At 43.1% G+C, this 27,880-nt stretch overlaps 1 protein-coding gene across 1 annotated transcript; it reads left to right on the plus strand.

Moving 5' to 3' along the window:
• Positions 1-386: 386 nt before the first annotated feature.
• CES5A (carboxylesterase 5A) lies at positions 387-27,714 on the plus strand. The gene is given in 11 exon segments (XM_065898365.1): positions 387-536; positions 1,990-2,123; positions 5,541-5,694; positions 6,152-6,256; positions 7,907-8,011; positions 9,355-9,495; positions 12,226-12,294; positions 15,258-15,405; positions 25,259-25,408; positions 27,325-27,408; positions 27,452-27,714. Coding segments are annotated over 10 exon segments (1,350 nt in total). The 5' UTR covers positions 387-536; positions 1,990-1,992.
• The last annotated feature ends 166 nt before the right edge of the window (positions 27,715-27,880 follow it).

The raw sequence follows: 27,880 nt of genomic DNA on the forward strand, positions 1-27,880 counted from the left end.
GGCAAGATTTTTTTAAGCTTTGGTTTTTAGCAATTGATTGTGATGTGCTAAGGTGTAATTTTTGTGCATGTGTTTATCCTGTTTTGGATATGTTGGGATTCTTAGATAAGTGGGTTGATGTTTTTCATCAGTTTTTCAACCAATATCACTTCAAATATTTCTTCTGGGTTTGGATTATTCCAGGCCACATTTGAGTAAAACTCCCCTTTAACTATCAAATTAGATAGAAAAGCACATTCATAATTTTAAACTTAACATTTATTAAAGACTTGCTCTGTCAGGCTCTAAGCTGGTCATTGATGGTAAAAGGTAAATCTGATGTGTGTCACAAGAACTGGTCCCTCCCAGGGAAGTTTGCTGACAGCAACTCTGGGGGTTTCTCCTTCCCTTTTTCAAGGTGCCTCCAGAACTCAGAGTGGCTGTTCTCAGATCAACACATTCTCAAGGTGCATTATCCCAAACTCAGCGTGTCGGAAGACTGCCTGTACCTTAACATCTATGCACCGGCCCATGCGGACTCTGGCTCCAAGTTCCCCGTAAGGAGGCCTGCCTTGCTGGGGGCTCCAGTTGGCAGGTTCTGGGCCTGGGACCCAGGCGGAGTGGCAGGATGTCTGGAATCAGATCTAGGCCCCCACTGGGTAAAAGGGAAATGCAATCACTTGACATGTCAATAACTTTCTTAAAAAATCATTCTAATGACAGATTTACTTTATCTCCTTTTCTGATTGCTTCCTTATTGGCAGTGACTTGATCTTTGATTTTGATTTTGTTTTGTTTTTCCCCTCTGTTGGGTATTTAATGGTCTGTAAACATGTAGAAAAGACTCTGTTTCAGAGGACTCTGATTTTTCAGCTTGGGAAATCCTCTTTTAAAGAGGAGAAATGCCTTTTTCAAATTTTCTGTTTTCAATGAAGAAAGTCAGGTAAGAATGTGAAATGTTTCACTTAAGAATGTGAAAGATCACTGTACAAGTGAGTGGAGAAGGTAATTCTACCATCTAATTTTGAACCACAACCTCTATCACCCTCTCTCCCCTTGCCACTGCAATGGAGACTCGCTCTGTTATATCGTAACAGCAACACCTATTGAGGGCTGACTATGTGCCAGGCACCGTTCATTATCTCATCTAACCCCCACAATAACCCAGTGGGTGAGGATTATTGGACCTATTCTACAGATGAAGAAGCTGAGGCACAGGAAGGGCATAAGTGACTTGGTCCATGTTATATACACAGTAAGTGGCAGATCCGGGTGTCAAAGCCAATGCTTTGTCCAGCTCTCCTTTTTCCTCCGTGGCTTTCTTCTCTTTTCCTGCCCCAAGAGTTGTAGTCACTAATATGACCTTAAAAAATAGAAGGGGAGGGATTTATTATTAAGTATATAAATTGTGATAATACCATTTGAATGTTTGATGTTTCCTGGTCCCAGTTTTTCTAATCAGTATAGTAAAGCTTCCATACTTCTCTTCCCATTTTTCCCTCCTCTCTTCTCTATTCTCTGTAAGTAGGGAAAAGTCTTAGAAAAGCAGCTTTTCCTCTCATATATGGCTTACAGTGATTTCCATCCTCCTGTGGGTCAACAAGTTCAAAGACATTTAGTTAATATTTTCTGAGCACTTGAAATATACCAACATTGTTCTATGGCCTTTGGATGAAGAATTTTATTTAAACCTAATGATAACCTCACAAACGAGATACTTTCATTCTTCACATCTTACAGATGAGAAAAACAAACCTCAGAGAGGTTAAGGAAGCTGCTCAAAGTCACACAGCTAGTCAGTGGCAGAGCTGGGAATCAAACCCAGGCACTCGTATGCCAGAAGCCACATGCTTAATCCTGGGCCTTCTTCAAAAGACAAAAACCTCTGATGCTGTTTGGAAAAGAAAGTGAGACATTCATATTTCCCTAAAGAAAAAATGTCCCAACATGCATGGCGAGGGGATATGGGTGCCTGGTGGGCTGACTGGAGAGTTCCTCTCCCCTCCTTAGGTCATGGTGTGGCTCCCTGGGGGTGCCTTCGAGACTGGCTCAGCATCCATCTTCGATGGGTCTGCCCTGGCTTCCTACGAGGACATGCTTGTTGTGGCTATCCAGTACCGGCTAGGAATATTCGGCTTCTTCAAGTGAGTCTCCCCAAGTGATTGACACCCCTGATCCCCAAGGGGCAGCTGGATAGCAGCCACAGGGGGTTCAGTGCCCAGCAACCTAAGGAGAAATGAGCCTTTAATGACACTGAACAAATTTGGCCCAAATTAGTTAGGTAATTTTAGCGGCTATAACATGTAAACCCCCAAGTCTTAGTGGCTTAAAACAATAAAAATCTCCTTCTTACTCAACTAAAATCCAATCAAATGTTTCTGACTGACAGATGTTCTTCTGTGTGGTCAATCAGGGACCCAGGCTCCTTCCATCTTGTGGCTCTGCCCTCCTCAAGGGCCCCAGATCCTCTTGGATCTACTGTACTTGGACAGCAGATGGAGAAAGAGCATGAAGAGGATGGTCTTTCTGGGCCAGCCTGGAGGTGGCGATTATCACTGTGTTCACATACAACTGGTAGAACTCAGTCATAATAGCCACACCCAACTGCAAGGGGGATGTGTGCCCTAGAAGGTGAGGAAACAGAGTGTGTGAGCAGTTCGTAGTCTCTGCCATAGGGCCCACATCAAGGCTCCTCAGGCACTCACCTGAGAGTAATCACACCATTGCATGGCTTCCTTTCCCCCAGTAACATCGAACATGTTTCAGGTGCTCACCATGAGCCAGGCATGGTGTTGTGCACTTGCTATGCATCCATTATAGCTCACACTCAGAATAATTCTATGAGAAACATACTGTTGTTATTCCCATTTTACAGTTGAAAAATAGAGGCACAGAGAGGTGAAGCAACTTCCCAGAGGTCACAGAATAGAGCTGGGGCTCTTGGCCACTTTCATTATCCTACTTAGAACATGGCAGAACCTAAGCCCTGGCCAGGATGCAGTGTGAGCCAAAGGAGTAGTGAGAGGCCATGGTCAGAAACTACAGGGAAGGTGGCAAGGAGTCCAGCGTGAATCCTACCCTCGAGAGGCTCTGTGTCATGGGGGAGATAACACAGGGACACAAATACCCTACCAGACAGGACATGAGTAATGCTCTGAGGGTGAGAGGTGACGGAGCTGTAGGAACAGAGGGAGCTGCCAGAAACCAGCAAGGCTTCCTGAGAGAGGTGGAATTTGAATTGCACCTTAAAGATGAGGTTGGGTTTGGGGAGGAGGGGTTGGGAGAAAGCACACTTGGCAAAAGGAGCTGTCTGAGCAAAGGCTGGGAAGTTGGAAAGAAATGTAGCAGCATCTGGGCCTGGAGCAATATTTGCAAACTGGGCTTTGCACACATAGCATGGGGAGGTGGTTATGGGGCTGCGGTGGAGGCAAGAAGGCCTGAGAGGGGTGCCCTGATTACACTTTTAGCAGGCCTGTACATTGGGATTCTGCCTAAGATTCCTTCGACAGAAAGTTTTCCAAAAATTCCTTATAATGTCTGGGTTCTAGTAGACAGGTAGGTGAGGATATAACCGGAGATGGATGTGAAAAGGTAGGGACAGGTCTGATTGGGAAAGACCTTGAATATTAGGCTGTGCACGGCGACTGGTTTTTATTGGATAAAGAAGGAGGGACAAGCGACTTCCCTGGTGGCACAGTGGTTAAGAATCCGCCTGCCAGTGCAGGGGAGATGGGTTCGAGCCCTGGTCCGGGAAGATCCCACATGCCGCGGAGCAACTAAGCCCGTGGGCCACAACTGCTGAGCCCATGTGCCGCAACTACTGAAGCCTACATGCTTAGAGCCCGTGCTCTGCAACTAGAGAAGCCACCGCAATGAGAAGCCCATGCACCACAGCGAAGAGTAGCCCCCACTCGCTGCAACTAGAGAAAGCCCGTGTGCAGCAATGAAGACCCAACACAGCCAAAAATTAATTAATTAATTAATTAAAAAAAAATATTTTTAAAGAAGGAGGGACCCAGGAGTGCCCTGCAGAGCAGTATAATAGGAAGGTCACTCCAGAGCAGAGCGCAGGCTGGGCTAGGGGTGCCTGGCCTTCAGATGGGGAGTCCGGTAGGGAGGCTGCTGTACAGCATAGGTGCAGGTCATGGGGTGAAGCAGGCCGGAGGGATTGCTAACATGTACATGGCACTTGCTGTGTGCCTGCACCGTCAATCTTCACAACAACCATGTGAAGCAGGCACCGTTATTAGCCCCATTCAGACATGAGAACATTGAGGCAAAGCAAGTTAAGTGACTTGCTCAAGGTCACCCAGATCATAAGTGACCAGATTATGAATCAGGATAAACAGAAATGGAGGAATGGGGACCAATGTGGGGCCTATGATGGAATGGAGGTAAAATTGGCAGGGCATACGTGGCTCCTGACCAGATGCGGAGGCTGTGGGAGAGAGAAGACGGAGTTAGGGCCAGCCCAGGGGTCATGGACAGAGGAAGAGAACCAAGGGGAGGAGTGGTGTGGGGGACTGGAGGACAGAGGAGGAGTAGACTATGATCCCGGGGTTACTCTCATACATGGTGGGTACCACACGAATGTTTTGGTCTAGGCGTTTCTTTGATTCTGTGTTTTTCCCCTTGTTTCCCCATTAATTGTCCACTCATCCTGGGAAACAGGCTATTCTGCAGGGGCAGCAGCATGGAACATGGTTAGGAGCATAGATCCAAATCTGCAACTTTCTAGCTCCTGGGCAAGGGATTTAACCTCTCTGTGCCTCACTTCCTGTCTGTGAGAAGGAAACGATGAATCCATCAGTATCCTTAGAACATGCTTGCGGATATCATTGATGGGCGTGGGGGTGACGTGAGCTGTGGCTGCAGAGAAATGCAGCCACTGCCCAAACCACTTCCCAGCAGAGGGTGGTGGGGCATGGGGTGCCAGAATAAACTTCCCAGTCCCTCAGTATCCCACCCTGAACCCCCGCTGGTGTCTCCCACTGGCCACAGTTCAAAAAGGTCAGTCTTTTGAGAACAGCGTGGAGAAGGGTGAAGAGAGGACCCAGAGGGATAAAGGAGAAAGACCAGCACCACCTACCTCACAGTGTGGGAGGATTATAGGAGCATCAGCTATAAAGCCCTTGGGACAGCATTGTGCACGATGCTGCAGCAGCTGCTGTCATTATCATTATTATTCATTTAGTCATTCATTGGAACCCCTGTGCCCAGGGAGGTCTTGCTTCCTGGTGCAGACCAACTCTCAGGAGCAGGACTTTTCTGGAATCTATGGATCCAGGGGAGCCTATGACTACCCTGAATTGCACATATAAGATCGTCTGTGCATTTTTCTGGGGTGTGGAGCTATCATCAGATTCTCAAACCCAAATCCCAGCAGAGGGTGAGAATTAAGCCTGGTTTTCCCAGCTGCCCCAGGCCTCTGATTCTCAGCTCCTTTCCAGCTGAGGTGGCGATGCCCTGACACCAGCCCACGGCCTCTGCAACCCACTCCCTGGGCTGTGAGAAGCAGACAGCAGCCAACTGAGCATTCTCACCCTGCCTCTTGTCCACAGCACAGGGGACAAGCACGCACTGGGGAACTGGGCCTTCATGGACCAGGTGGCTGCCCTGACCTGGGTCCAGGAGAACATCGAGTTCTTTGGTGGGGACCCACACTGCGTGACCACGTTCGACGAGTCAGCAGGAGCTATAAGTGTTTCCAGCCTTGTGAGTTCTTCTCTTTGGGACTTGAAGGAACCTCGGTGTCACCTCATTTTTGAGGTGACAAAAATGAGGACAATGAGTCATACACGTCTAATGGCTGCTTTCATGTTGAACAAACACTTATAAACACATTGCCTCCCTCGAGCCTCACAAATACATCGTGAGTTAGGGGCTCAGTCTCATTTCAAGGACGGGGGCGTGAAGGAGCTAGCACTCCCATGGCAGAATGCTTGACCTCCAAGTTCATGAGGAACCTGGGGCTCGGAGAGGTTAGAAAACTTGCCCAAACCTTCGCAGCTAGTCCTTGAAACCCCCAAACCAGGACTTTTTCCCCTCTAAGTTTAGAGCTCTTAAGAAGGCTTCCTGGGAAGTTTTCTTTAAAGAAGGGCTGGGTTTTGTGTGTGATAGGTGGGGAGCCCCCTGGATAACTTTTCCTGGGTCTCCTGTGTTCTCTCTCCAGATTCTGTCCCCCATGGCCAAAGGCTTATTCCACAGAGCCATCATGGAGAGTGGGGTGGCCATCATCCCTTACCTGAAGGCCCCTGATTACGAGAGGAATGATGATGTAGGTATATTGTTAACTCTTCTCCAGCTTCCTCTCCTTGGTCAGGAGAGAAATGTGCTCAGGTGTCCATAGACCATGTGCTTGGCTATCCTTACTGACCATGACCAAAGGATCTGATGTTGGCCCAAGGTGACCCCTGTTGCTCCATGGAAGGGCTGGTTCAATAGGAAATGGGTCCAGGTACGCAATTCACTACTGCTGGTGTGCATGAGTGTGTATGTGTGTGTGCATGTGTGTGTGTGTATAAGCATATGTGTAATAGTTCTTACATCTTATCCATTACTCTTTGCTTATGATATATAATTCAGTCCTCTGTATTATGTACGGCTTTTCTCCTGTACTAAATCTACTCCACCTAGAGTACTATGTTAAGAAAGATTCTGAGGTTGTTTCCAGCTCAGTGTGAAATAATGCTGTGACTGATAAATGCTGTCTGGCATGAGATTGTGGGGGGAAGTGAGGCATATGCCCTAGATATTTGTCATCTATCATCTTGTCTTAGTGCTGTACCAGATAAGAGGACCTAGAGACCAAGGTCTCTATATCTTTCATGTCCCAGCATAATGTCTGGTGTATATTAGGTGATTATAAATGTTTGCTGAATGAATGAGTTCGCGAATGAGCTGATTCATTCAATGAATATTAATTAAGCCCTGGACTGTGGAGCCATCTCCTGGGTATTATTCACTTTAGTGGTGCATTTTCTTAAACACCTTGTAGAAAATAACAACTTACACCAAGAGTGGGAACATGGAGTTATAATATGGTAAAAAAAAAATACCCTCAATACACAGGGAATATTGATTTTGGTAACATGATATATCAAGCTTTTTTTAGTCTGTGCATTCGCCACACACATATTGAGTGCTCATTGTTTTCCCTGCTCTATTTTAAGACCCATGGGTTTATAAGTGGAGAAGACATATACTAACTTGAGAAGACTATAATCTTTTTATGGCAAGGATTTTTAACCTGGAATCCATGGAGAGTTTGAGAGGTGGTCCTAGAACTCCTACAGTTGTATGGAGACTCTATGTTTGTGCATTTTCCAGAGAGAGAAGGTCTATAGCTTCCATTGGATTCTCAGAGCATCCATGACTCCCAGAAGAGTAAGGACCACCACTCTCAAGGGACAAGTTCTACACATGTGGGAAGTCCAATGACAGGGCAAGAAGGAGTTTAGCAAAGAGCTGGGTAGAGGAGGTGAGGACACTTGGAGTAACAGGAGATTAGAAGAGGAAGGGGCTCATGGGGGCTGCAATGGTCTAAAAGAATATCCTGGAAAAGATGGGACTTGGGCCTCAAAGAATGAATGGAATTGGTGTAGAGATAGAAAAAGGATGCTCAGGTCATGTTCAGATGCTCCAGGCTGGGGTGGGGCTGGAGCAGAGTTGATAAACTGAGATCGATCCAGCTCTGGTGATTGCTAAAGATGACAAGGAGCGTCAGGCAAGAGTGTAAGGATGATGCAGTGCCAACCTGTCCTCAATGTGTGCATTCCATTATGGGCACATGGGGGTGGGGAGAGGCAGCAGGCTGGATTTCATATATAAAGCACCAGCCTGGGGCTGGATTGAGGACATTTTCCAACTTTCATTTTCCTGGAGGCTTTCAGCCCTGTGCGCTGACCTGTTCCTTCTCTGGAAATAGTTGCAGATGGTTGCAGATATTTGTGCTTGCAACGTGTCAGACTCCGTGGCCCTGCTACAGTGCCTGTGGGCAAAATCCTCCAAGGAGTTGCTGAGCATCAACCAGGTGAAGAGGGAGGGGAGAGTTTGGGGACAGTGTTACCCTTTGAATGGAGTGGTAGACAAATCCTACCACTCTCTTATTTATTTTGATTTGGGACTTGGACAGATGGGGTTTGGGGATTCATAATAACGGCTGTAAAAAAGCAATGTGGCGTATAGAACGCTTATAGGTAATTTAAGGACATTGACAAGCCAGGGTGCTGCTTAGCTTGGATAAGACCCAACAAAATACAAAGGTTGTCCCTATATCATTGAAGGCATCTCACTGGGAAGAGAGACCACAGTTGCTCCACAGGCCACTAGAAACTAAAGTCCAGATCAAGAGCTGGAAGCTGGGAAGCCATTTTGGCTTGAGATGACCAAGAACTTTCTAAAAACTCAGCTGTCTGAAAAAGGACCGGCTCCTTTAGAAGGCAGTGAGATACCCACTTCTGTAGGTATGCAAGCAGGGTCTCCATGACTGCTGACAAATTTCAATCACTGGATGATTCGTTGGACTGGATGATCTTTTATGTCTAACCTTCCAATCTTGAGACCCTCTGGTAGTCCTTGAGAGAATGAGGTCCTTACCTGTTTGATTCTAACATTTGTTAGATAGTTATTTGGCATGGATTGAGAATCTGCTGTGAGTTTTACTAGGGTCCAGGAAATGGGTAATAAGTTCTTGACCCAGTGTAGTGTGAAAGCTCTGTTGTGTGCTCCCTTCTACCCCCAGTCCCAGAACAGAGACCTAAAAAGAAATCATGAATAGAGCCAGGTGTTGCTTCCTAAGACCCAAGAAATATCCATCCAGATCCAAGGCCCAGTGCTGAGGAAGACGCCTCAGGAAGATGCTCACACCAACCCACACTACCCTGGCCATCCCCTCCCCTCACCACTCTGCCCATTGCATTTGGCCGGTGGTTCCACACTTGAGCATGCATCAGACTCACCTGGAGGGCTGTTTGCTGGGCTGCACCCCCCAGAGTTTTGTATTCAGCAGGTCTGGGATGGGACATGAGAATTTGCATTTCTAACAAGTTCCCAGGCGATGCTGACGCTGCTGGTCCAGGAGCCATGCTCTGAGAACCGTTGTGCAGGGGTATTATATTTCTTAGGTTATTACTATTATTATCCCTATTTAGCAGAATAGGAAATTAAGGCCCAGAAAAGGTGAGCCCCTTTGCCTAAATGAATGGCAGAGCTGGCCAGGCAGCACTGATGTGTTGGGATGGGCCAAGAGTGGCTTATTTTTCCCTTCTTAATGCCCTTTGCTATAGTGGGTTGGCTCAGCTAGGCTAGGGTTTGGGGACAGCAGATTTCGTGAAGAGAAACGGCTGCCGATTTTTCTCTTCTTCCTTATTTCAGAAAACCAAGTCTTTCACTCGAGTGGTTGATGGCTTTTTCCTTCCTCATGACCCTTTAGACCTATTGGCTCAAAAATCATTTAAGCCAGTTCCTTCTATCATCGGAGTCAATAACCCCGAGTGTGGCTTCCTGCTGCCCATGGTAAGAATTCCTGCTGTGCCTCCTTCTGCTCCCTCAGCAGTGAGGCAGCTGTTTGCTTCACACTGGGTACTCCCAGAGATTTCACCCAGCGTTATGAGGGCTGGAGCCCATCACCCAAGTACGCAGCTTGGGTGTACTTCTCATCTTTCCTCTCTCTGAAGGAAGAGAAATGTGGATTGGGGGCAGCCGTAGCAAGTGTCCACCCTGCTCCTCGTATAGGTTTAAAGAAACAACTCTACAAAAAAATAAGAGAGGATTGGACCCATTTGAACTTTGTTCAAAACATTACGAATGATTGTTTCAAATAAGCACTGCTACTACCTCAAAGGTGAAACTCATACAGGTTTAGAAAACTTCAGTCCTTTACACTCTCATGTCCAGCCTTGGTTCTGGTATTTGATTTCCAAGAACGCTCTCTAAGGCAGTGCAAGTTGCAAAATTATTGAATTGTTTCATTCATTCAACAAGTATGAACCAAGCATTTACTGTGTGCCCTGCACTCATAAAAAACCAGCATTCGGCAGTGAGCAAGTCACATGGTTCCTGCTTTTTTCCAGCTTACATTCTCAAGGGGAGAGACGGGTGACATGTAAGATTGAAAGGATGGTTTCAGAGAGTCTAAGTGCTAGGAAGGACATAGACTGGGAAGAGGAGGCTTCTTTAGGGAGGGAAGCAGGGGTCAGGAAAGGCTTCTCTGAGGAGGGATCATTTGAGCTGAGGCCTGAATGCTGAGTAGGAGCCATGATTTCTTGACCCTGTAGTTTGAGAAGACCCTCCCCATTCAAAATAAGCTTTTCGTCTGTCCTCAGAAGAGCAGAGTGCTCAATTCTTAGTATATCAAAGCTCATTTCTGCAGACCAACCTCTACCTTGCAAGCTGGGGGAAGTGCGGTTATGAAATACAGAAGTTTGTCAAGTTATAAGGCTAGTTGGTGACACTCTAGAATCAGAATCAGAGCCCTGAGTTCACTGAGCTGTCAAAGGCATGTTCTGGTAATTATTAATTTGACACATAGAGCAATGTTTCGGGGTAAGTAGGGTTGGGGATTTTTCCCCTCGTTGTAAATGAGGCAACTGAGTCACAGGCTGTGGCTTAAGTTAGGTCTTTTAATGCTTTCTGGGTCTGTGCTAGAAAAAGGAAGGCAGCTGCTACTGATAATAGCCATGCCACCATAACCACTGTGACTGAGTGCCTTCCATAAGCCAAGTGCATGTTGTCTGTGCAACTTGCCAACAGGCATTATTATCCCCATTTTGCAGCTAAAGAAACTGAGACTAATGTGACTCTTAGCTAGAGAGGAGACAGCAGTGTATAGATTTTGTGTATTTAGGCTCTGCCTGTAAATGCTGAGTTCTCTGTTTATCTGCTGTATGACCTTTAGGAAGCTCCCTAACCTCTCTGAACCTCTGTTCCCTCATCTATGAAATAGGCTAATGTTATTACCCACCTCACAGGTACACATCAGGTAGCCTGGCATATAGTCTAAGTGCTCAGTGAATGTTAGATATTGGAATTATTCAAGTGGGAGACCAGAACTTGGTGCCCAGGTCTGCATGCACAAGAGGCTGCATGGGTGCTGTCATTCCGTGTGACCATTGCTGGTTGTTTGAGACCCTAGGAAATCTCCAAAAACCAATCCTAGCTCCTGAACGTACATAGAGGGTTCTTGTAGTTAAAATGTACTTGTGGATTATTTCAATGACTCTGGGAGAAGACAGATATGTTTAAATATCTGTCATGACTCGTTACCCCAAGATTTTCAGCAGAAAATATACCAGAGAAATTCATTTGACAAGTGAATACTACTTCTACCCCCTCATGTTTTTAAGCTGTGATATTGACTAGGGAAGGGTCATTTTAAAAACAATTGCTCGTAGCTCTTACTCTGTACCAAGCAGCCCCTGTGGTTTTAACCATCCTCTCTGCAGCCTCACTAAGCTGCCTGCCCCTGACAACTGCTGGCTTCTGAGACTCTAATGACAGAGGTCTTTAGACAGAGAGCAATAAATAAACCACTAGTTTTGAGATTTTCAACCTCTCTTTTAACTTGCTGTTGAAGCCAAGTGGTGGCCTGTACTAGTTTCCTAGGGCTGCCATAACAAAATAACACAGACTAGTGGCTTAAACGACAGAAATTTATTTTCTCAATGTTCTAGAGGCTAGAAGTCCAAGATCAAGGTGCTAGCAGGTTTGGTTTCCTCTGAGGCCGCCCTCCTTGGCTTGCGGGTGGCCGCCTTCTTGCTGTGTCCTCACAAGGTCTTTCCTATGCGTGCGCACCCCTGGAGTCTCTGCACGTCCAAATTTCCTCTTCTTATAAGGACATCAGTCGGACTGGATTAGGGCCTACCCTACCGTCCTCATTTTAGCTTAAAGACCTCTTTAAAGACCCTCTCTCCATATACAGTCACATTCTGGGTGTTCAACATAGGAATTTGGTAGGGGATGCACTGAGTCCATAACATGGCCTTCCACAGGGCAGCCACTCAGCTCCCACAAGACTGCAGGTATGACAGGGAATGGCTGCCTCTTATCAAATGTGAGGAGAAGAAACTTCGTTGCTCAACCAACCCACTGAGGCTGCTCCTTACACATGGACCCCTGGGGGCTGAAAGGGTTCCTGCTCTTGCCAGCCTCCCCTCTGAAAGGCAGGTGTCTGGGCCCTCAGGGAGACCAGTTTCCCTTCTGATGACCTGCTGTGCTCACAGAGGGGGCACCTGCTTCTTTCCACAGAAGGAGTTTCCTGAGATCCTCGGGGGCTCCAACAAGTCCCTCGCCCTGCAGTTGATACACTCAATCCTGGTAAGTGAGCCTGACTCTCCAAGATCCATTCATTTCACAAACCTCCTTGGGTCACACACAGGGGTAGCTCTGGGGGTACAGATCTTCCTCATTCGTTCATTTAGTAGATCTTTACTAATCAGAGTTCTGCAATCCCTTATCCACAATCTCAACATCCAAATCGCGCTGACAACCCAAAGGTTTCTTGTAACTCACATGGCAGCCAAAATTGACCTAGACCGATACGTAGCCATTGGTCTTTATTGTTGCTATACGTTCATTCACTTTATCCCACCATATGTTTCTCTGTGGGCATATTAATGGGGGGGCTGGGGTGCTGCCTCGCCCCCCACCCCTGAACATATCACATAATATGCAGCATATGTACTGAATTATCTGTCTACGAACGGAAAAGCTCTGAATTCTGAAAACCACCTGGGACTAGGGACTCATATTCACTACATACCTGCATATCAGCCAGGCACTGTACTAGGTTCTAGCAATACTGAGGACCATTACTCACTCACTCCCTGCACTAGGGATATAGAGATATATTTATCCTAGACACTAGGATATAGAGATGGATTTCTTTCCTTCCTTCCTTTCTTCTTTGCATAAACATTTATTCAGTGTGTATTTTGTGGCAGATTCATTTCATTCATTTTTTATTGAACAAATGTTTCTTATGCATCCACATGCCCCAGAACTTCCCGAGGCACTGGGTGCAGTGATAAGCAGGCACTCCCCCTGCACTTGAGGGACTTAGAGACTGTCGTGGTGGATGGACATGACCGGGCACTTTGGTACGGTGCTGTACACACCAGAGCAGAGATGTGTTCGAGGCCCTGTGGTGCCCGCAGGAGGGAGCAGGTGGCTTCCTCGGGGAGGAAGGCTTTGGAGGATGAATTAAGTGTGTCTGGTTAATGGAGGAGCAGGACTGAGGGGAGCCAGAGGAGCTGATAGGACCAGTTAGGAGCAGAGAAGTGTAAGGAGATCAGTGGAAGAGGCTGGCTGCAGCAGGGGAGGATGCTGGCAGCTGTTTCATGCTATGGAAGGAATAGAAAGTTTATTCTGGGGGCTGGGAACAGAAAAAGAGAAGCATGCTTTGACTTCCACTTTAGAAATAGCCCTATGGCTGCAGAGTGGCCCAGACTGAAGGCAAGGGATCCATCAGATCCTAAGGCTTAGAGGGGATGTTTGGTGAGTCTTGGTTGTCTGGTGATGAGAGTTGAGATGAAGGTTTCAGATATTTAAAATATGTTAGACAGAGGAATTTCTCAGGCTGGATTGGAGATGGCCTCATGGAGGAGGAGGCCATTGATCTGGGCCTTAGCGAAGGGGAACATTTGAGCAGGAGGGCATTTCAAGAGGAGAAGGTATCTTGAGCTAGGTCCCAGCAGGTGGGAAGTGGGGTGTGTGGGAAGCTGCAAGAGGACTAGAAGGGCACGCAGTCTCTCTTCCTCCCAGTAGCAAGGCAGGAAGTACTTTCCAAATGGTAAGTAGTTTTCTCATGCAGAAGCCATAGTTTTGCTCCAGAACCCTAGGGGTCTGCACTGTGACTGCCCAGCTGGGGCTCGCCAGAGGCTCCACATGGCATATGTACCCCCCTTGGATACCTCAAGCACCAATGTGTCTGCTGGTCCTATGGGCCACGCAGGGGAACTTGCACCAGAACCTGGACCTGCTGCAGAGCCCTCACTTGCTCTGGGCCTGATTAAAAGCAGTTGGCCTTCAGAGGACCCAGTGAATGCGTCCCAGCAGCATTCCCTGGCGTGGTATACGCTGCCTCCAAATCCCAAAGAAACCTACGAAGGGCTGTGCCTTTGTCTTAGTGTTAGGGGGTTGAGGTGCAGTAACTTTTCCCAGTGTTCCCCAGAGCACCAGACTCCCAAGAACATCACCAATGTGGCAGACCTTGAACCTTTATGATGTTTCCCTTCCATCCTCTGGCATTTGTGCTGGGGCCACACTGAAGGACTGAAGACTGGGAGGCAGCCTGGTGTCAGGTCAAAAAAGCATGAGATGGGGCTTCCCTGGTGACGCAGTGGTTGAGAGTCCACCTGCCGATGCAGGGGACATGGGTTCGTGCCCCGGTCCAGGAAGATCCCACATGCCGCGGAGCGGCTGGGCCCGTGAGCCATGGCCGCTGAGCCTGCACGTCCGGAGCCTGTGCTCTGCAATGGGAGAGGCCACGACGGTGAGAAGCCCACGTACCGCAAAAAAAAAAAAAAAGCATGGGATGCTCTGTTAAAGGACTTGGCAATGGGTTTCAGAGGGAACTGACAGAACTGAAGGCCTGCTCTGTGCCAGGCAGCATGCTTTTCTTTTTGTATCTTGTGTGATCCTCTGAACAACAATTGTTGTTGAACAACAACAACAATAAATAAACAACAATTTTTTTTTTTTCATAGAAGAGGTAACTCCAAGAGACCAACTCGCTTAGATCAAAGAGTAAAGGTCTGGAGACAGTGCTGGTACCAGGAGCAGGGCCAGCCTCAGGAGTGTGCAACCTGTGTAGTTCAAAGGGCCTCATGCTTAGAAGAGTCCTATACTTGGTTGAATGTTCTGTTGTCACGACCTTGAAATTCTTATAGTTTTTGAACAAGGACCTCACATTTTTCACTTTGCACTGGGCCGCACAAACAATTTAGCCAGATCTGCCCAGGGGTGGCTGTTTCTGAAATATTTCAGAGAGGCGTGCATACTGTGATTAGAGAATGAGATTTGGATGCAGATAGACTTGTGAAGGAATCATGGTTCCACCACTTTGGACAAACCACTTAGCCTCTCTAAACCTCAGTTCCCTCACCTGTCAAATGGGGCTGATTTTGATACTTGCATCATAGGGTCACTGCGTGGATTAAATGAGACAATGCATGTAAAGCACTTAGAATTTTGCCTGCAAAGGCAAATGTTTGACTGTTGTTGCTGTGTGTTGGCTATTGCTGTTGACCTAGATCTCTTGCAACCATGATGTTTTACAGCACATCCCTGTCCAGTATTTATACCTTGTGGCTAATGAATATTTCTGCAACAAACACTCTGTGATTGATATACGAAATCGCTTTCTGGATTTGCTTGGAGATGTGTTCTTTGTGATCCCTGAGCTGGTCACAGCTCAGTATCACAGAGGTGAGTCTCCTAGCACCGCTCCTCCTGCAAGGCTGGTGGCTGCAGGGATCCCTGTTGCCTGCTGACTGTCTACCTGCCTTGCCCTTCTGTTCCTTTGATGAGAGGGAGTTCCCAAGGCTGTCTGGGATATAGCCCTGCATGCTGACCTTTGCGGTTCCCCTGCCTTTCAGAGTTCAGGAATGTTGATCATCTCCTTGTTGTTTATATTCCTTCCCCTTCTTCAGGACCATGTAGAAAAGTTCTACCCCTCCATATTTTCTGGGGCCTGGACCCCACTTTCCTTCCTCTTCGGAAGTATCTTCCCAAATGTCTTAACTCTAAGCAGTAGTGGAGCAATCAGAAAGAGAAGGTTACTCGTGGGGAAGCAAACCTGCCCTTCTTTCTTTTTAAACAATTTTTATTTTTATTTATTTTTTAAATTGAAGTGTAGTTGATTTACAAAGTTGTGCAAATTTCTGCTGTACAGCAAAGTGATTCAGATATATATATATGTGTATATATATATTCTTTTTAATATTCTCTTCCATTATGGTTTATCACAGGATATTGAATATATTTCCCTGTGCTATACAGTAGGACCTTGTTGTTTGTCTATTCTATATATAATAGTTTACATCTGCTAACCCCAAACTCCCACTCCATCCCTCCCCACCCCCCTCCTGCTTGGCAACCACATGTCTATTCTCTATGTCTGAGTCTGTTTGTTTCATAGATAAGTTCATTTGTTGTCATATTTTAGATACCACATATAAGTGGACTCTCATATGGTATTTGTCTTTCTCTTTCTGACTTTCTTCACTTAGTTTGATAATATCTAGGTCCATTCATGTTGCTGAAAATGGCATTATTTCATTCTTTTTATGGCTGAGTAATATATATATATATATATATATATATATATATATATATATACACCCTACATCTTGTTTATCCATTCATCTGTCGATGGACATTTAGGTTGTTTCCATGTTTTGGCTATTGTGAATAGTGCTGCTATGAACATAGGGGTGCATGTATCTTTTTGAATTATAGTTTTGTCCAGATATAAGCCCAGGTGTGGGATTGCTGGATCATATGCCAACTTTATTTTTAGGTTTTGTTTTGTTTTGTTTTGTTTTTTTGCGGTATACGTGCCTCTCACTGTTGTGGCCTCTCCCGTTGTGGAGCACAGGCTCCGGACGCGCAGGCTCAGTGGCCATGGTTCACGGGCCCAGCCGCTTCGTGGCATGTGGGATCCTCCAGGACCGGGACACGAACCCGCGTTCCCTGCATTGGCAGGCAGACTCTCAACCACTGCGCCACCAGGGAAGACCTATTTTTAGTTTTTTGAGGAAATTCCATACTGTTTTCCATAGTGGCTGCACCAACTTATATTCTCACCAACAGTGTAGGAGGGTTCCCTTTTCTCCACACCCTTTCCAGCATTCGTTATTTGTAGACTTTTTAATGATGGCCATTCTGACCGGTGTGAAATGGTATCCCATTGTAGTTTTGATTTGCATTTCTCTAATAATTAGTGATGCTGAGCATCTTTTCATGTGCCTGTTGGCCATGAGTATGTCTTTTTGGAGAAATGTCTATTTAGGTCTTCTGCCCATTTTTTGATTGGGCTGTTTGTTTTTTTTGTTGTTGTTGTTGAGTTATATTAACTGTTTGTTTATTTTGGAAATTAAGCCCTTGTCAGTCGCATCATTTGCAAACATTTTATCCAAGTCCATAGCTTGTCTTCTTGTTTTGTTTATGGTTTTCTTTGCTGTACAAAAGCTTGTAAGTTTGATTAGGTCCCATTCGTTTATTTTTGCTTTTATTTCCATTCCCTTGGGAGACTGACCTAAGAAAACATTGTTTCAATTTATGTCAGAGAATGTTTTGCCTATGTTGTCTTCTAGAAGTTTTATGGTGTCATGTCTTATGTTTAAATCTTTAAGCCATTTTGAGCTTTATTTTTTTGTATGGTGTGAGGGTGTGTTCTAACTTCTTTGATTTACGTGTGGCTGTCCAGCTTTCTCAATGCCACTTGCTGAAGAGACTGTCTTTAAGATCTCAGAATGTAGGGATTGCAGAACGAATGGATTAAAAAAAAGTAATCCAACTATGTGCTTTCTACAAGACACTCACTTTAGAATCAAAGATACAAATAGGTTGGAAGTGAAAGGATGGCAAAAGGTACATTCCATGCAAACAGTCACCAAAAGAGAGCTGTAGTGGCAATACTTAAATCACACAAAATAGACTTTAAGGCTAAATAGTTACAGAGAAATTGTTACAGACTAAAAGAGACAGAGAAGCACATTATATAAGGATAAAATAGTGAATCCATCAAGAAGATATAGCAATTAAAAACCCAGACGTACCTTACAACAGAGCCCCAAAATATATGAAGCAAAAAATGACAGAATCAAAGGGAGAAACAGACAGTTTTACATTAATAGTTGGAGACTTCAACCCCACTTTCAATACTAGAACAACTATACAAAAGATAGACAAGGAAATAGAAAACTTGAACAATACTATAAACCAACTACATCAAACAGAAACATAAAGAACACTTCACCTAACAACAGCAGATTGCATATTCTTCTCAAACATCCTCAGCTATAGACCATATACTGGACCACAAAACAAATCTCAGTAACTTTTAAAAAGATGTAAATCATACAGAGTATCTTTTCCAACCACAGTGGAATGAAGTTAGAAATCAATAACGAAAGGAAATCTGGAAAATTCACAAATGTTTATAAATTAAACGGCACTTTTTTATAGTTTAGAAAATTGTGGCAAAATATGCATAACAAAAATTTTTACCATTTTAATAATTTTTAAGTGTACAGTTCAGTGGAATTAAAGTTCATTCACATTATTGTGCAACCATACCACTGTCCATCCATCTCCAGAACATTTTCATCATCCCAAATTGAAACTCTGTACCCATTAAAAAATAACTCCCCACTCCTTCTGTCTCTATGAATTTGACTATTCTAGGCACTTCATATAAGTTGAATCATATAATATTTGTCCTTCTGTATCTGGCTTAATTCACTTGGCGTAATGCCTTTAAAGTTCATCCATGTTGTATCATGTATCAGAATATCATTCTTTTCTAAGACTGAATAATATTCTATTGTATGTATATAACACATTTTGTTTATCCATTCGGCCATCAATGGACATTTGGGCTGTTTCCACCTTTGGTTGTTGTGAATAATGCTTCCATGAACATTGGTATACAAATATCTGTTCAAGTTGTGGCTTTCACTTCTTGGGGTGCATACCCAGAGGTGTAATTGCTGGATCATATGGTTATTCTATGTTTAATTTTTTGAGGAACTGTCCTATTGTTTTCCACAGTGGCTGCACCATTTTACATTGTGCATTTATAATGCACAGGGTTCCAAGTTTTCCACATTTTTACCAACACTTGTTATTATCATTTTTAAGTAATAGCCATTGTAATAGGTGTGAAATGGTATCTTATTGTGGTTATGATTTGCATTTCCCTAAGAATTAGTGATGTTGATATTGAATATCTTTTCATGTGCTTATTACCCATTTGTATATATTCTTTGGAGAAATGTTTATTCAAGTTCTTTGCCTATTTTTGAATTTAGCTGGTTTTTGTGTTGTTGTTACTGAGTTTTAGGAGTTCTTTACGTACTCTAGATATATTAATCTTTTATCAGATAAATGATTTGCAAACATTTTCTCCCATTCTGTGGATTGCCTTATTATTTTGTTGATAGTGTGCTTTGCTACAAAATAGTTTTTAAACAACAAACTCTTAAATAATCAATAGGTCAAAGAAGAAATCACAGGGAAAATCAGAACATACTTTGAGATGAATGAAAACAAAACCACAAGATTCTGAAACTTATGTGGCATGGTGAAAGCAGTGCTTAGAGAGAAATTTATAGCTGTAAGTGCATACATTAAAAAGCAAAAAAGGGCTTCCCTGGTGGCACAGTGGTTGAGAATATGCCTGCTAATGCAGGGGACACGGGTTCGAGCCCTGGTCTGGGAGGATCCCACATGCCACGGAGCAACTGGGCCCATGAGCCACAACTACTGAGCCTGCGTGTCTGGATCCTGTGCTCCCCAACAAGAGAGGCCACGATAGTGAGAGGCCCACGCACCACGATGAAGAGTGGCCCCCGCTTGCCACAACTAGAGATAGCCCTTACACAGAAACGAAGACCCAACACTGCAAAAATAAAAATAAATAAATAATAAACTCCTACCCCAACATCTTAAAAAAAAAAAAAAAAAAAGCAAAAACGATCTCAAATCAATAACCCAACCTTCCACCTTAAGTAACTAGAAAAGTAAGAGCAAAGTAAATCCAACCAGAAGGAAGAATATAATAAAGATTAGAGCAGAGATAAATGAAACAGAGTATAAAATCAATAGAGAGAATGGATGAATATAAAATTCGGTTCTTTGAAAAACAACAGAGACTTCCCTGGTGGCGCAGTGGTTAAGAATCTGCCTGCCAATGCAGGGGACACAGGTTTGATCCCTGGTCTAGGAAGATCCCACGTGCTGTGGAGCAGCTAAGCCCGTGTGCCACAACTACTGAAGCCTGCACACCTAGAGCCCATGCTCTGCAATGAGAAGCCCACGCACCACAACGAAGAGTAGCCCTTGCTCGCTGCCACAACTAGAGAAAGCCTGAGCGCAGCAATAAAGAGCCAATGCAGCCAAAGATAAAAGTAAATTAATTAATTTAAAAAATAAAAATAAAAGTGTTTATTGAAAAAAAAAGAAAAACAACGAAATTGACAAACTTTTAATCAGACTGACCAAGAAAGAAAGAAGACTCAAATTAGAAATGAAAGTGAGTGCATTACTACAGACATTACAGAAATAAAAAGGATTATTATGAATAGGTATATGGCAACAAATTAGGTAGATGAAATTGAGAAATTCCTAGAAACACAAAAACTACAAAAACCAATTCAAGAAGAAATAGAAAGTCTGAATATACCTATGACAAAAGAAATTATTGAATCAGTAAGCAAAACCCTACCAACAAAGGAAATCCCAGGACCAGTTGTCTTCACTGGTGAATTCTAGCAAACATTTAAAGAAGAATTAAAACCGATCCTTCTCAACCCTTTCAAAAAAGTGAAAGAGGAGGGAATACTTCGTAACTCATCCTATGAGACCAGTAGTACCCTGATAGTAAAGCCAGACAAAGACATCACAAGAAAAGAAAACTATATACCAATATCCCGTATGAGCCTAGTTGCAAAAATCCTCAACAAAATCCTAGCTACTGAATCTAGCATATTAAAAGGATTGTATACCATAATCAATTGGGATTTATCCCAGGAATATAAGCATGGTTCAATATATGAAAATCAATCAATATAATATACCTTATTAATAGAATACATGAAAAAACACACAATTATCTTATTAGATGCAGAAAAAGCATTTGACAAAATTCAACACACATTCATGATGAAGACACTCAACAAACTAAGAATACATAGGACCTTGTTCAAACTGATAAAGGACTTATGTGAAAAACCCACAGCTGATATCTTACTTAATGGTGAAAGACTGAAATCTTTCCCTAAGATCAGGAACGAGATAAAGATGTTTCCTCCCACCATTTCTATTCAAGTTCTAGCGAGGACAAATTAAAAGGAATCTAAATTGGAAAGAAAGAAGCAAAACTGTCTCTATTCACAGATGGCATGATATTATGTGTAGAAAATTCTAAAGAATCCACAAAAAAACATGAGAGTTAATAAATTCAAAGTTTCAGGATACAAGATCAGCATACAAAAGTCAGTTTTATTTCTACACACTAGCAGTGAACAATCAAAAAATGAAATTAAGAGAACAAATTCATTTAGAATAGCATTAGCATCAAAAAGAATAAATTACTTAGAAATTAATATAACCAAGGAGGTACAAGATATGTGCACTGAAAATTATAAAACATTACTGAAAGAAATGAAAGAATAAATGGTTTGGAAGATTTAGATTTAAGATGGCAATACTCCCAAATTTAATGCAATTCCCATCAAAATTCTGACTTCCTTTTTTGCAGAAATGGACAAGCTGATCCTAAAATTCATATGGAATTTCAGGGGACCCAGAATAGCCAAAATAATCTTGAAAAAGAACAAAGCTGGAAGACTCATATTTACCGATTTTAAAGCTCACTTACTACAAGGCAATAGTAATCAAGGTGGTGTGCTACTGGCATAAGAATAGACAAACAGATCAATGTCCAGAAATAAACCTATATATATCTATGGTCAATTGATTTACACAAGGCTGCCAAGACTATTCAATGGGGAAAAAATAGTCTTTTCAACAAATTGTGCTGGGACAACTGAATAACACGTGCAAAAGAAGGAAATTGAACCCTACCCTCACACCATAATCAAAAATTAACTCAAAATGGTTATTTGTAGAGAGGTGGATGGACCTAGAGACTGTCATACAGAGTGAAGTTGAGTCAGAAAGAGAAAAACAAATACTGTATGCTAAAACATATATATGGAATCTAAAAAAAATGGTTCTGAAGAACCTAGGGGCAGGACAGGAATAAAGACACAGACATAGAGAATGGACTTGAGGACATGGGGAGGGGGAAAGGTAAGCTGGGACGAAGTGGGAGTATGGCATGGACTTATATATACTACCAAATGTAAAATAGATAGCTAGTGGGAAGCAGCAGCATAGCACAGGGAGATCAGCTCGGTGCTTTGTGACCACCTAGAGGGGTGGGATAGGGAGGGTGGGAGGGAGATGCAAGAGGAAGGAGATATGGGGATATATGTGTATGTATAGCTGATTCACTTTGTTATAAAGCAGAAACTAACACACCATTGTAAAGCAATTATACTCCAATAAAGATGTTAAAAAAAAATAATTAACTCAAAATGGATCAGAGACCTAAAGGTAAGAGGTGAAACTGTAAACCTCTTAGAAGAAAACGGGGTACATTTCTATGACCTCAGATTTGGCAATGGATTCTTAGATATAACACCAAAAATATAAACAAAAAAGAAAAAACTTGGACTTTATCAAAATTAAAAATTATTGTGCGTTAAAGGACAATATAAAGAAAGTGAAAAGACAACCCACAGAATGGGAGAAAATATTTGCAAATCATATATCTGATAAGGGTCTATTATTCAGAATATATAAAGAACTCTTACAAGTAAACAAACAAACAAACAAAAAGCCCAAACAACTCAAATAAAAAATGGGCAAAGGATTGAATGGACATTTTTCCAAAGAAGATATACAAATGGCTAATAAGCACATGAAAAGATGATCAACATCATTTGTTATTAAGGAAATGAAAATCATAACTACGAGATACCACTTCACATCCACTAGAGTAGCTACAATAAGCAAACAAACAAAAAACAACAACAACAAATCCAGAAAATAACATGTTGTTGAGAATGTGGAGAAATTGGAACACTCATATACTGCTGATGGGAATGTAAAATGGTGCACCCGTTGTAGAAAACAGTTCGGCTGTTCCTCAAAAAGTTAAACGTAGAAGTATCAACAACCCAGCAAATACACTCCTAAGCAACTATACTCCAATAAAATTTTTAAAAAATAGGTGGTCAAACAAAACTCTTGCATGAGTGTTCATAGCAGCCTTATTGTAACCAAAAAGAAGTAACAACCCAAATGTCCATCAATTGGTGAATAGATAAACAAAAGGTGGTGTATATCTATACAATGGATTATAATTTAGCCATGAAATATTGATACGTGCTACAATACGGATGAACCCTGGAAAAACTGCTAAGTGGAAGAAGCCCATAAAAGGCGATATGTTGTGTGATTCTATTTATGTGAAATGTCCAGAGTAGGCAAATCTATAGCACCATAAAATTCCCAAGGGCTAAGGGGAGGGGTGAGTGAGGGAATGACTGCTTGATGGGTCTGGGTTTCTGTCTGAGGTGACGAAAATGTTCTGGACCTAGATAGTGGTGATGCTTGCACACATTCTGCACGTACTAACAGCCACTGAATTATACACTTTGAAATTGTTAAAATGCTGACTTTTATGTTGGTGGATTTAAAAAAATTACTGTGAAGAAAATGCAAAAGCGGGCTTCCCTGGTGGCGCAGCGGTAGAGAGTCCGCCTGCCGATGCAGGGGACATGGGTTTGTGCCCCGGTCCGGGAAGATCCCACGTGCCGCGGAGTGGCTGCGCCCGTGAGCCATGGCCGCTGAGCCTGCGCGTCCGGAGCCTGTTGCTCCGCAGCGGGAGAGGCCACAACAGTGAGAGGCCCGCGTACCAAAAAAAAAAAAAAAAAAAAATGCAAAAGCAAGCCACAGACTGGAAGAAAATATTCACAATACAAATCTGACAAAAAATTCAAATCCAGAATAGAAGAACTCTTACAGTTCAGTAGTGAAAAGACAAATAACCCAATTACAAATGGGTAAAAGGCTTGAAAAGACATTTCACTAAAGAGGATGAATGAAAGCAAAATGCACATGAAAAGGTGCTCGACATCGCCATCAGGGAAATGCAAAGTGAAACCAAAATGAGGCAACCATTTACACCGCTAAAATGGCTAATATTAAAAACTCAAACCATATACCGAAAAATATTGCCAAGGATGTGAAATGTTCAGAACTTCTGGTGGGAATGTGAAATGGTTACAATCACCCTGGAAAACTGTAAGTTTCTTATAGACATACACCTACCCTGTTACTCAACCACAGAAAAGACTTGTATATGGATCTCCACAGCAGCTTTAATCATAATAGCCCAAAATTGGAAAGAGCCCAAAATGTCTATCATCAGATGAATGGATAAGTAATTTATGGTATATTCATGCAGTAGCTTACTACTTGGTGATTAGGAGTCAATTATTGATACAGGCAAAGCATGGATGAAGCTCAAAAGCATTATGCTGAGCAAAAGAAGCAGGATACAAAAGAGTATATTTTGTGTTATTCCATACAGAGTTCAAGAACAAGCAAAATTAATCAATTGTGATAGGAATAAAAACTTTGGTTTTCTCTTGGTAGAGTGACTAGAAGGAGATACAAGGGAACTTCTGGGGTGATGGAAATGCTGTGTATCCTGCTTGGGGTGGTGTTTACATGAACGTGCATGCATTTGTAAAACCTCATCAAAATGTACACTTAAAATCTGTGCTTTTTATTGTCCATACATGATACTTCTATTAAAAGAGAAATTGAGAGGAAAGGAAGCAGAGATAATAAGGCAACTTCACTGTAAGGCTTGCTAGAAGGAATTTAGAGAAATAAGCCAGTAACTGGAGGGGAAGTTGAGACCAAGAGTATGTATTGATATGTTTGTGTGTGCTTCTGTGTGTGTGTGCCCATGTGTGTGCATATGTGTGTGCACACGTGTGTGTGCTTTAATGAGAGACTTTGTAAGCATGTTTGCTACTGATGGTGATGATCCAATAGAGAAAAACTGATGATGCAGAGAAAGAGGGGAAATTACAGAGCAAAGACCTTTAGAAGAGAGGTGAAGAAACATAGGATGCAGCATCTTGGTAGCAGGAAATAATTTTGTTCTGTTTTCCCCAGACAGTTGAACCAGGGTCAAACAAAGGAAGTCACAAGGAGGTAGATCTCGGATCAGCATAAAGGGTTTTTTTTTGAGAAGTAGTACTGTTGCCCTCTCAGGCCACCCTGAGGGGTAGTGAGTTCTGTCTCCAGGGGCACGAGGGCCACTGTAGCAGGAAACACTAGCCTCACATTGTCTCTGGGCTGTTCCACCCACGAGCCTGTGGATCCCAGACTAGGTGGACGGAAATGCAGGGCCAGCCCCTACTGCCCGCCGCATGCATGCCTGCCACAAACCCTTCCTACCTTTCTGCAGATGCCGGTGTGCCTGTCTACTTCTATGAGTTTCAGCATCGGCCCCAGTGCTTAAAGGATAAGAAGCCACCTTTTGTCAAAGCTGATCATACTGATGAAATCCGCGTTGTCTTTGGAGGTGCCTTCCTGAAGGGCGACATTGTCATGTTTGGTTAAGAAACTGGCTTCAGGGGCTCCTGCTCTTGCAGGAACACGAGCTTGGGATGAGTTGGGGAGAAGATGAGAATCTCCATTGTTAGCGCGAAGCCTCACCAACCGCAACACTATGCAGGGGCTGGGAGGACTGGCAGGGTGGTTTACAGACACAACCTTTCCCTGGAGAATGTCTCCACTCGTAGTTTTAGAAAAAAGGGCCATGAAAAAGAGGGGCCAACATTTGCTTGATGAGTGTTTTTCTCTGGACTAAAGCCTATAGGGGTGGGCACTTGGGGGCACTCATGCAATCTGATTTTTTTGGAAAAAAAAACAACAACCCACTTACTTCCTTCTCTTTGACACCTGGTCTCACCCTCCCTGCCCTTCCCAGAGCTCCCGTGAGGCTACCACTCAGGGCTTTCAAAGGCAACAACCACATTTTTCATAATTGCAGCTGAAAGTTGTCTGGATCCAGGTGATCTAATGTAAATGCTTGTGAACTATTTCTGGTGAGGTTAGCTCATTTATTCCTGAATTTATGACCTGTTCAGTGCCTAAAATAATAAGCCAATCAGATGAGGTTATCAAAATTTAAAAAACCATAGGAACTACACATGGGAGTTATGACTAAACTATTTAGTTAAAAACTTGCACAGTGTAGGCTCTTAACCAGTTCATGCTAGCCGCTCCATGAAAAGGACAGAACCTCTCCTCTAGAGTGTGTCTGTGCAGTGCGGTTTGTTTATCGTTTTATTTATTCTTTCTTATCTTATAATGCCAATACTAACAGAACTACCTCCTAGGTTGTCATAAGGATTAAATGAAACAATTCTCATAAATCATATGGTGAGTGCTTAAGAAATATTACTATTATTATTACTCAGTAACCATCAGTGAACCTGTACTATGTGATGGGCACATGGACTCTCAAAAATGGAAAAAATGAACAACATATGTATGTATCAAAGGGTTAAATTCCTTGATATCTAAAGAGCTCATAAAATCAATGAGAAAAACACAACCCAGTCAAAAACTGGGTAACAGATATAAATAGTTTATGGAAAGGGAAACATGTGGCTTTTAAACATAAAAATCCATTCAACCTCGCTCATAGCAAAGAGGATTAAAAACTAACCTTGACCAAGGACTCATTTTTCATAGATCAAGGTTGGCAAGAACATTTTACATAATGTATTTGAGCAGGTGGGGGAAAATTGATAACCTCATATGTCAATGGAAAACTCTATCAAAATTTAAAATGTGTGTAGTTTTTAGCCCAGCAATTCAACTTCTGGAATTTTTTATGCAATTATACTTCCACATGTGCAAAAATATACACACACAAACACACACTAAAACATTGCTTTTACGAGCAAAAGATTGAAAAAAATGTCAAGACCCATCAATACAGTACTGGATACATGAATTATATATTTACATATATATATTTATGTATTGTATATTTATAGAGCAATAAATGGAGCAGTAAATGGAAGGTTTATAGGCAGCAATATGGAACTAACTCCTGGATACAATTTTAGTGAAAGAGAAAGATGTATAATGTGTGTCCACTGTAGCATCAAGTATGTTAAATGTGTCTGCTTAAACCCTCATGCACGTCTAGACTCCTTCAGAAGTTCACTCAAGAATGTGGTAACAATGGTTGCCTCTGAGGCTGGTAACTCGGTGACTAGAGGGAAGAGACGGAGAAACTTACTTTCATTAGATATACTTCCTGCATTTTGAACTTTGTGCTTTAAGCAGTGTTACATTTTCAAATAAAGAAGTACAATAATTGATTGATCGAGAGAGAGAGGTGTCTCTGTCCCCAAGGAACTTGCAGTCCCGTGGAAAGGGCAGGAAGAGCATTGGATGGTCAGGGAAGATGTGTGTTCAGCCTCCACCATTTGGAACCATGATTCTTCAGGCAAGTCAGTATCTGCAAATACGCGATGAGTGCAGTGAAACGGCTAAGCAGGAACATGTTGCGATATTGGGCTAACTTTGCTCGGACTGGTTAAGTGAACCTCCCAGCTTCCTCCGTAACCAGGTATTTGAGGCTGAAAATCTCTCACTTCCAGGAATCCTAATGGGGAAGGCCTGCCCCTGTGGCTGGCCTACGATCAGACCGAGGAATACTTACAGCTGGACTTGAACATGAGTGTGGGACAGAGACTGAAAGAGCTGGAGCTGGAGTTTTGGACGGACACCCTCCCCCTGATGATGTCCTCTTCCAGAATCCTCCTTGCTTCTCTTTCTTTCTTAACCTTCCTTTCTCTGCTCCTGCCTTTCATTTTCTCTTTTGCTCCTATCTTTGTGTGATTCTGGTTTTCCTTTTCCTTCTGTGGTTTCTCCCACAATCATTAGCTTCATCTGTGTTTAGCTACTTTATGGAGTCAACTGCTTTAGCTGATGTTTTGGGAACTTGGGGATGATCGTTAAAGAATTATTTTCAACGTCAAAAAACGCAATTTGGGGCTTCCCTGGT

Source organism: Phocoena phocoena, chromosome 20 (genome assembly GCF_963924675.1).
Source record: "Phocoena phocoena chromosome 20, mPhoPho1.1, whole genome shotgun sequence".
Classification (NCBI taxonomy): Eukaryota; Metazoa; Chordata; class Mammalia; order Artiodactyla; family Phocoenidae; genus Phocoena; species Phocoena phocoena.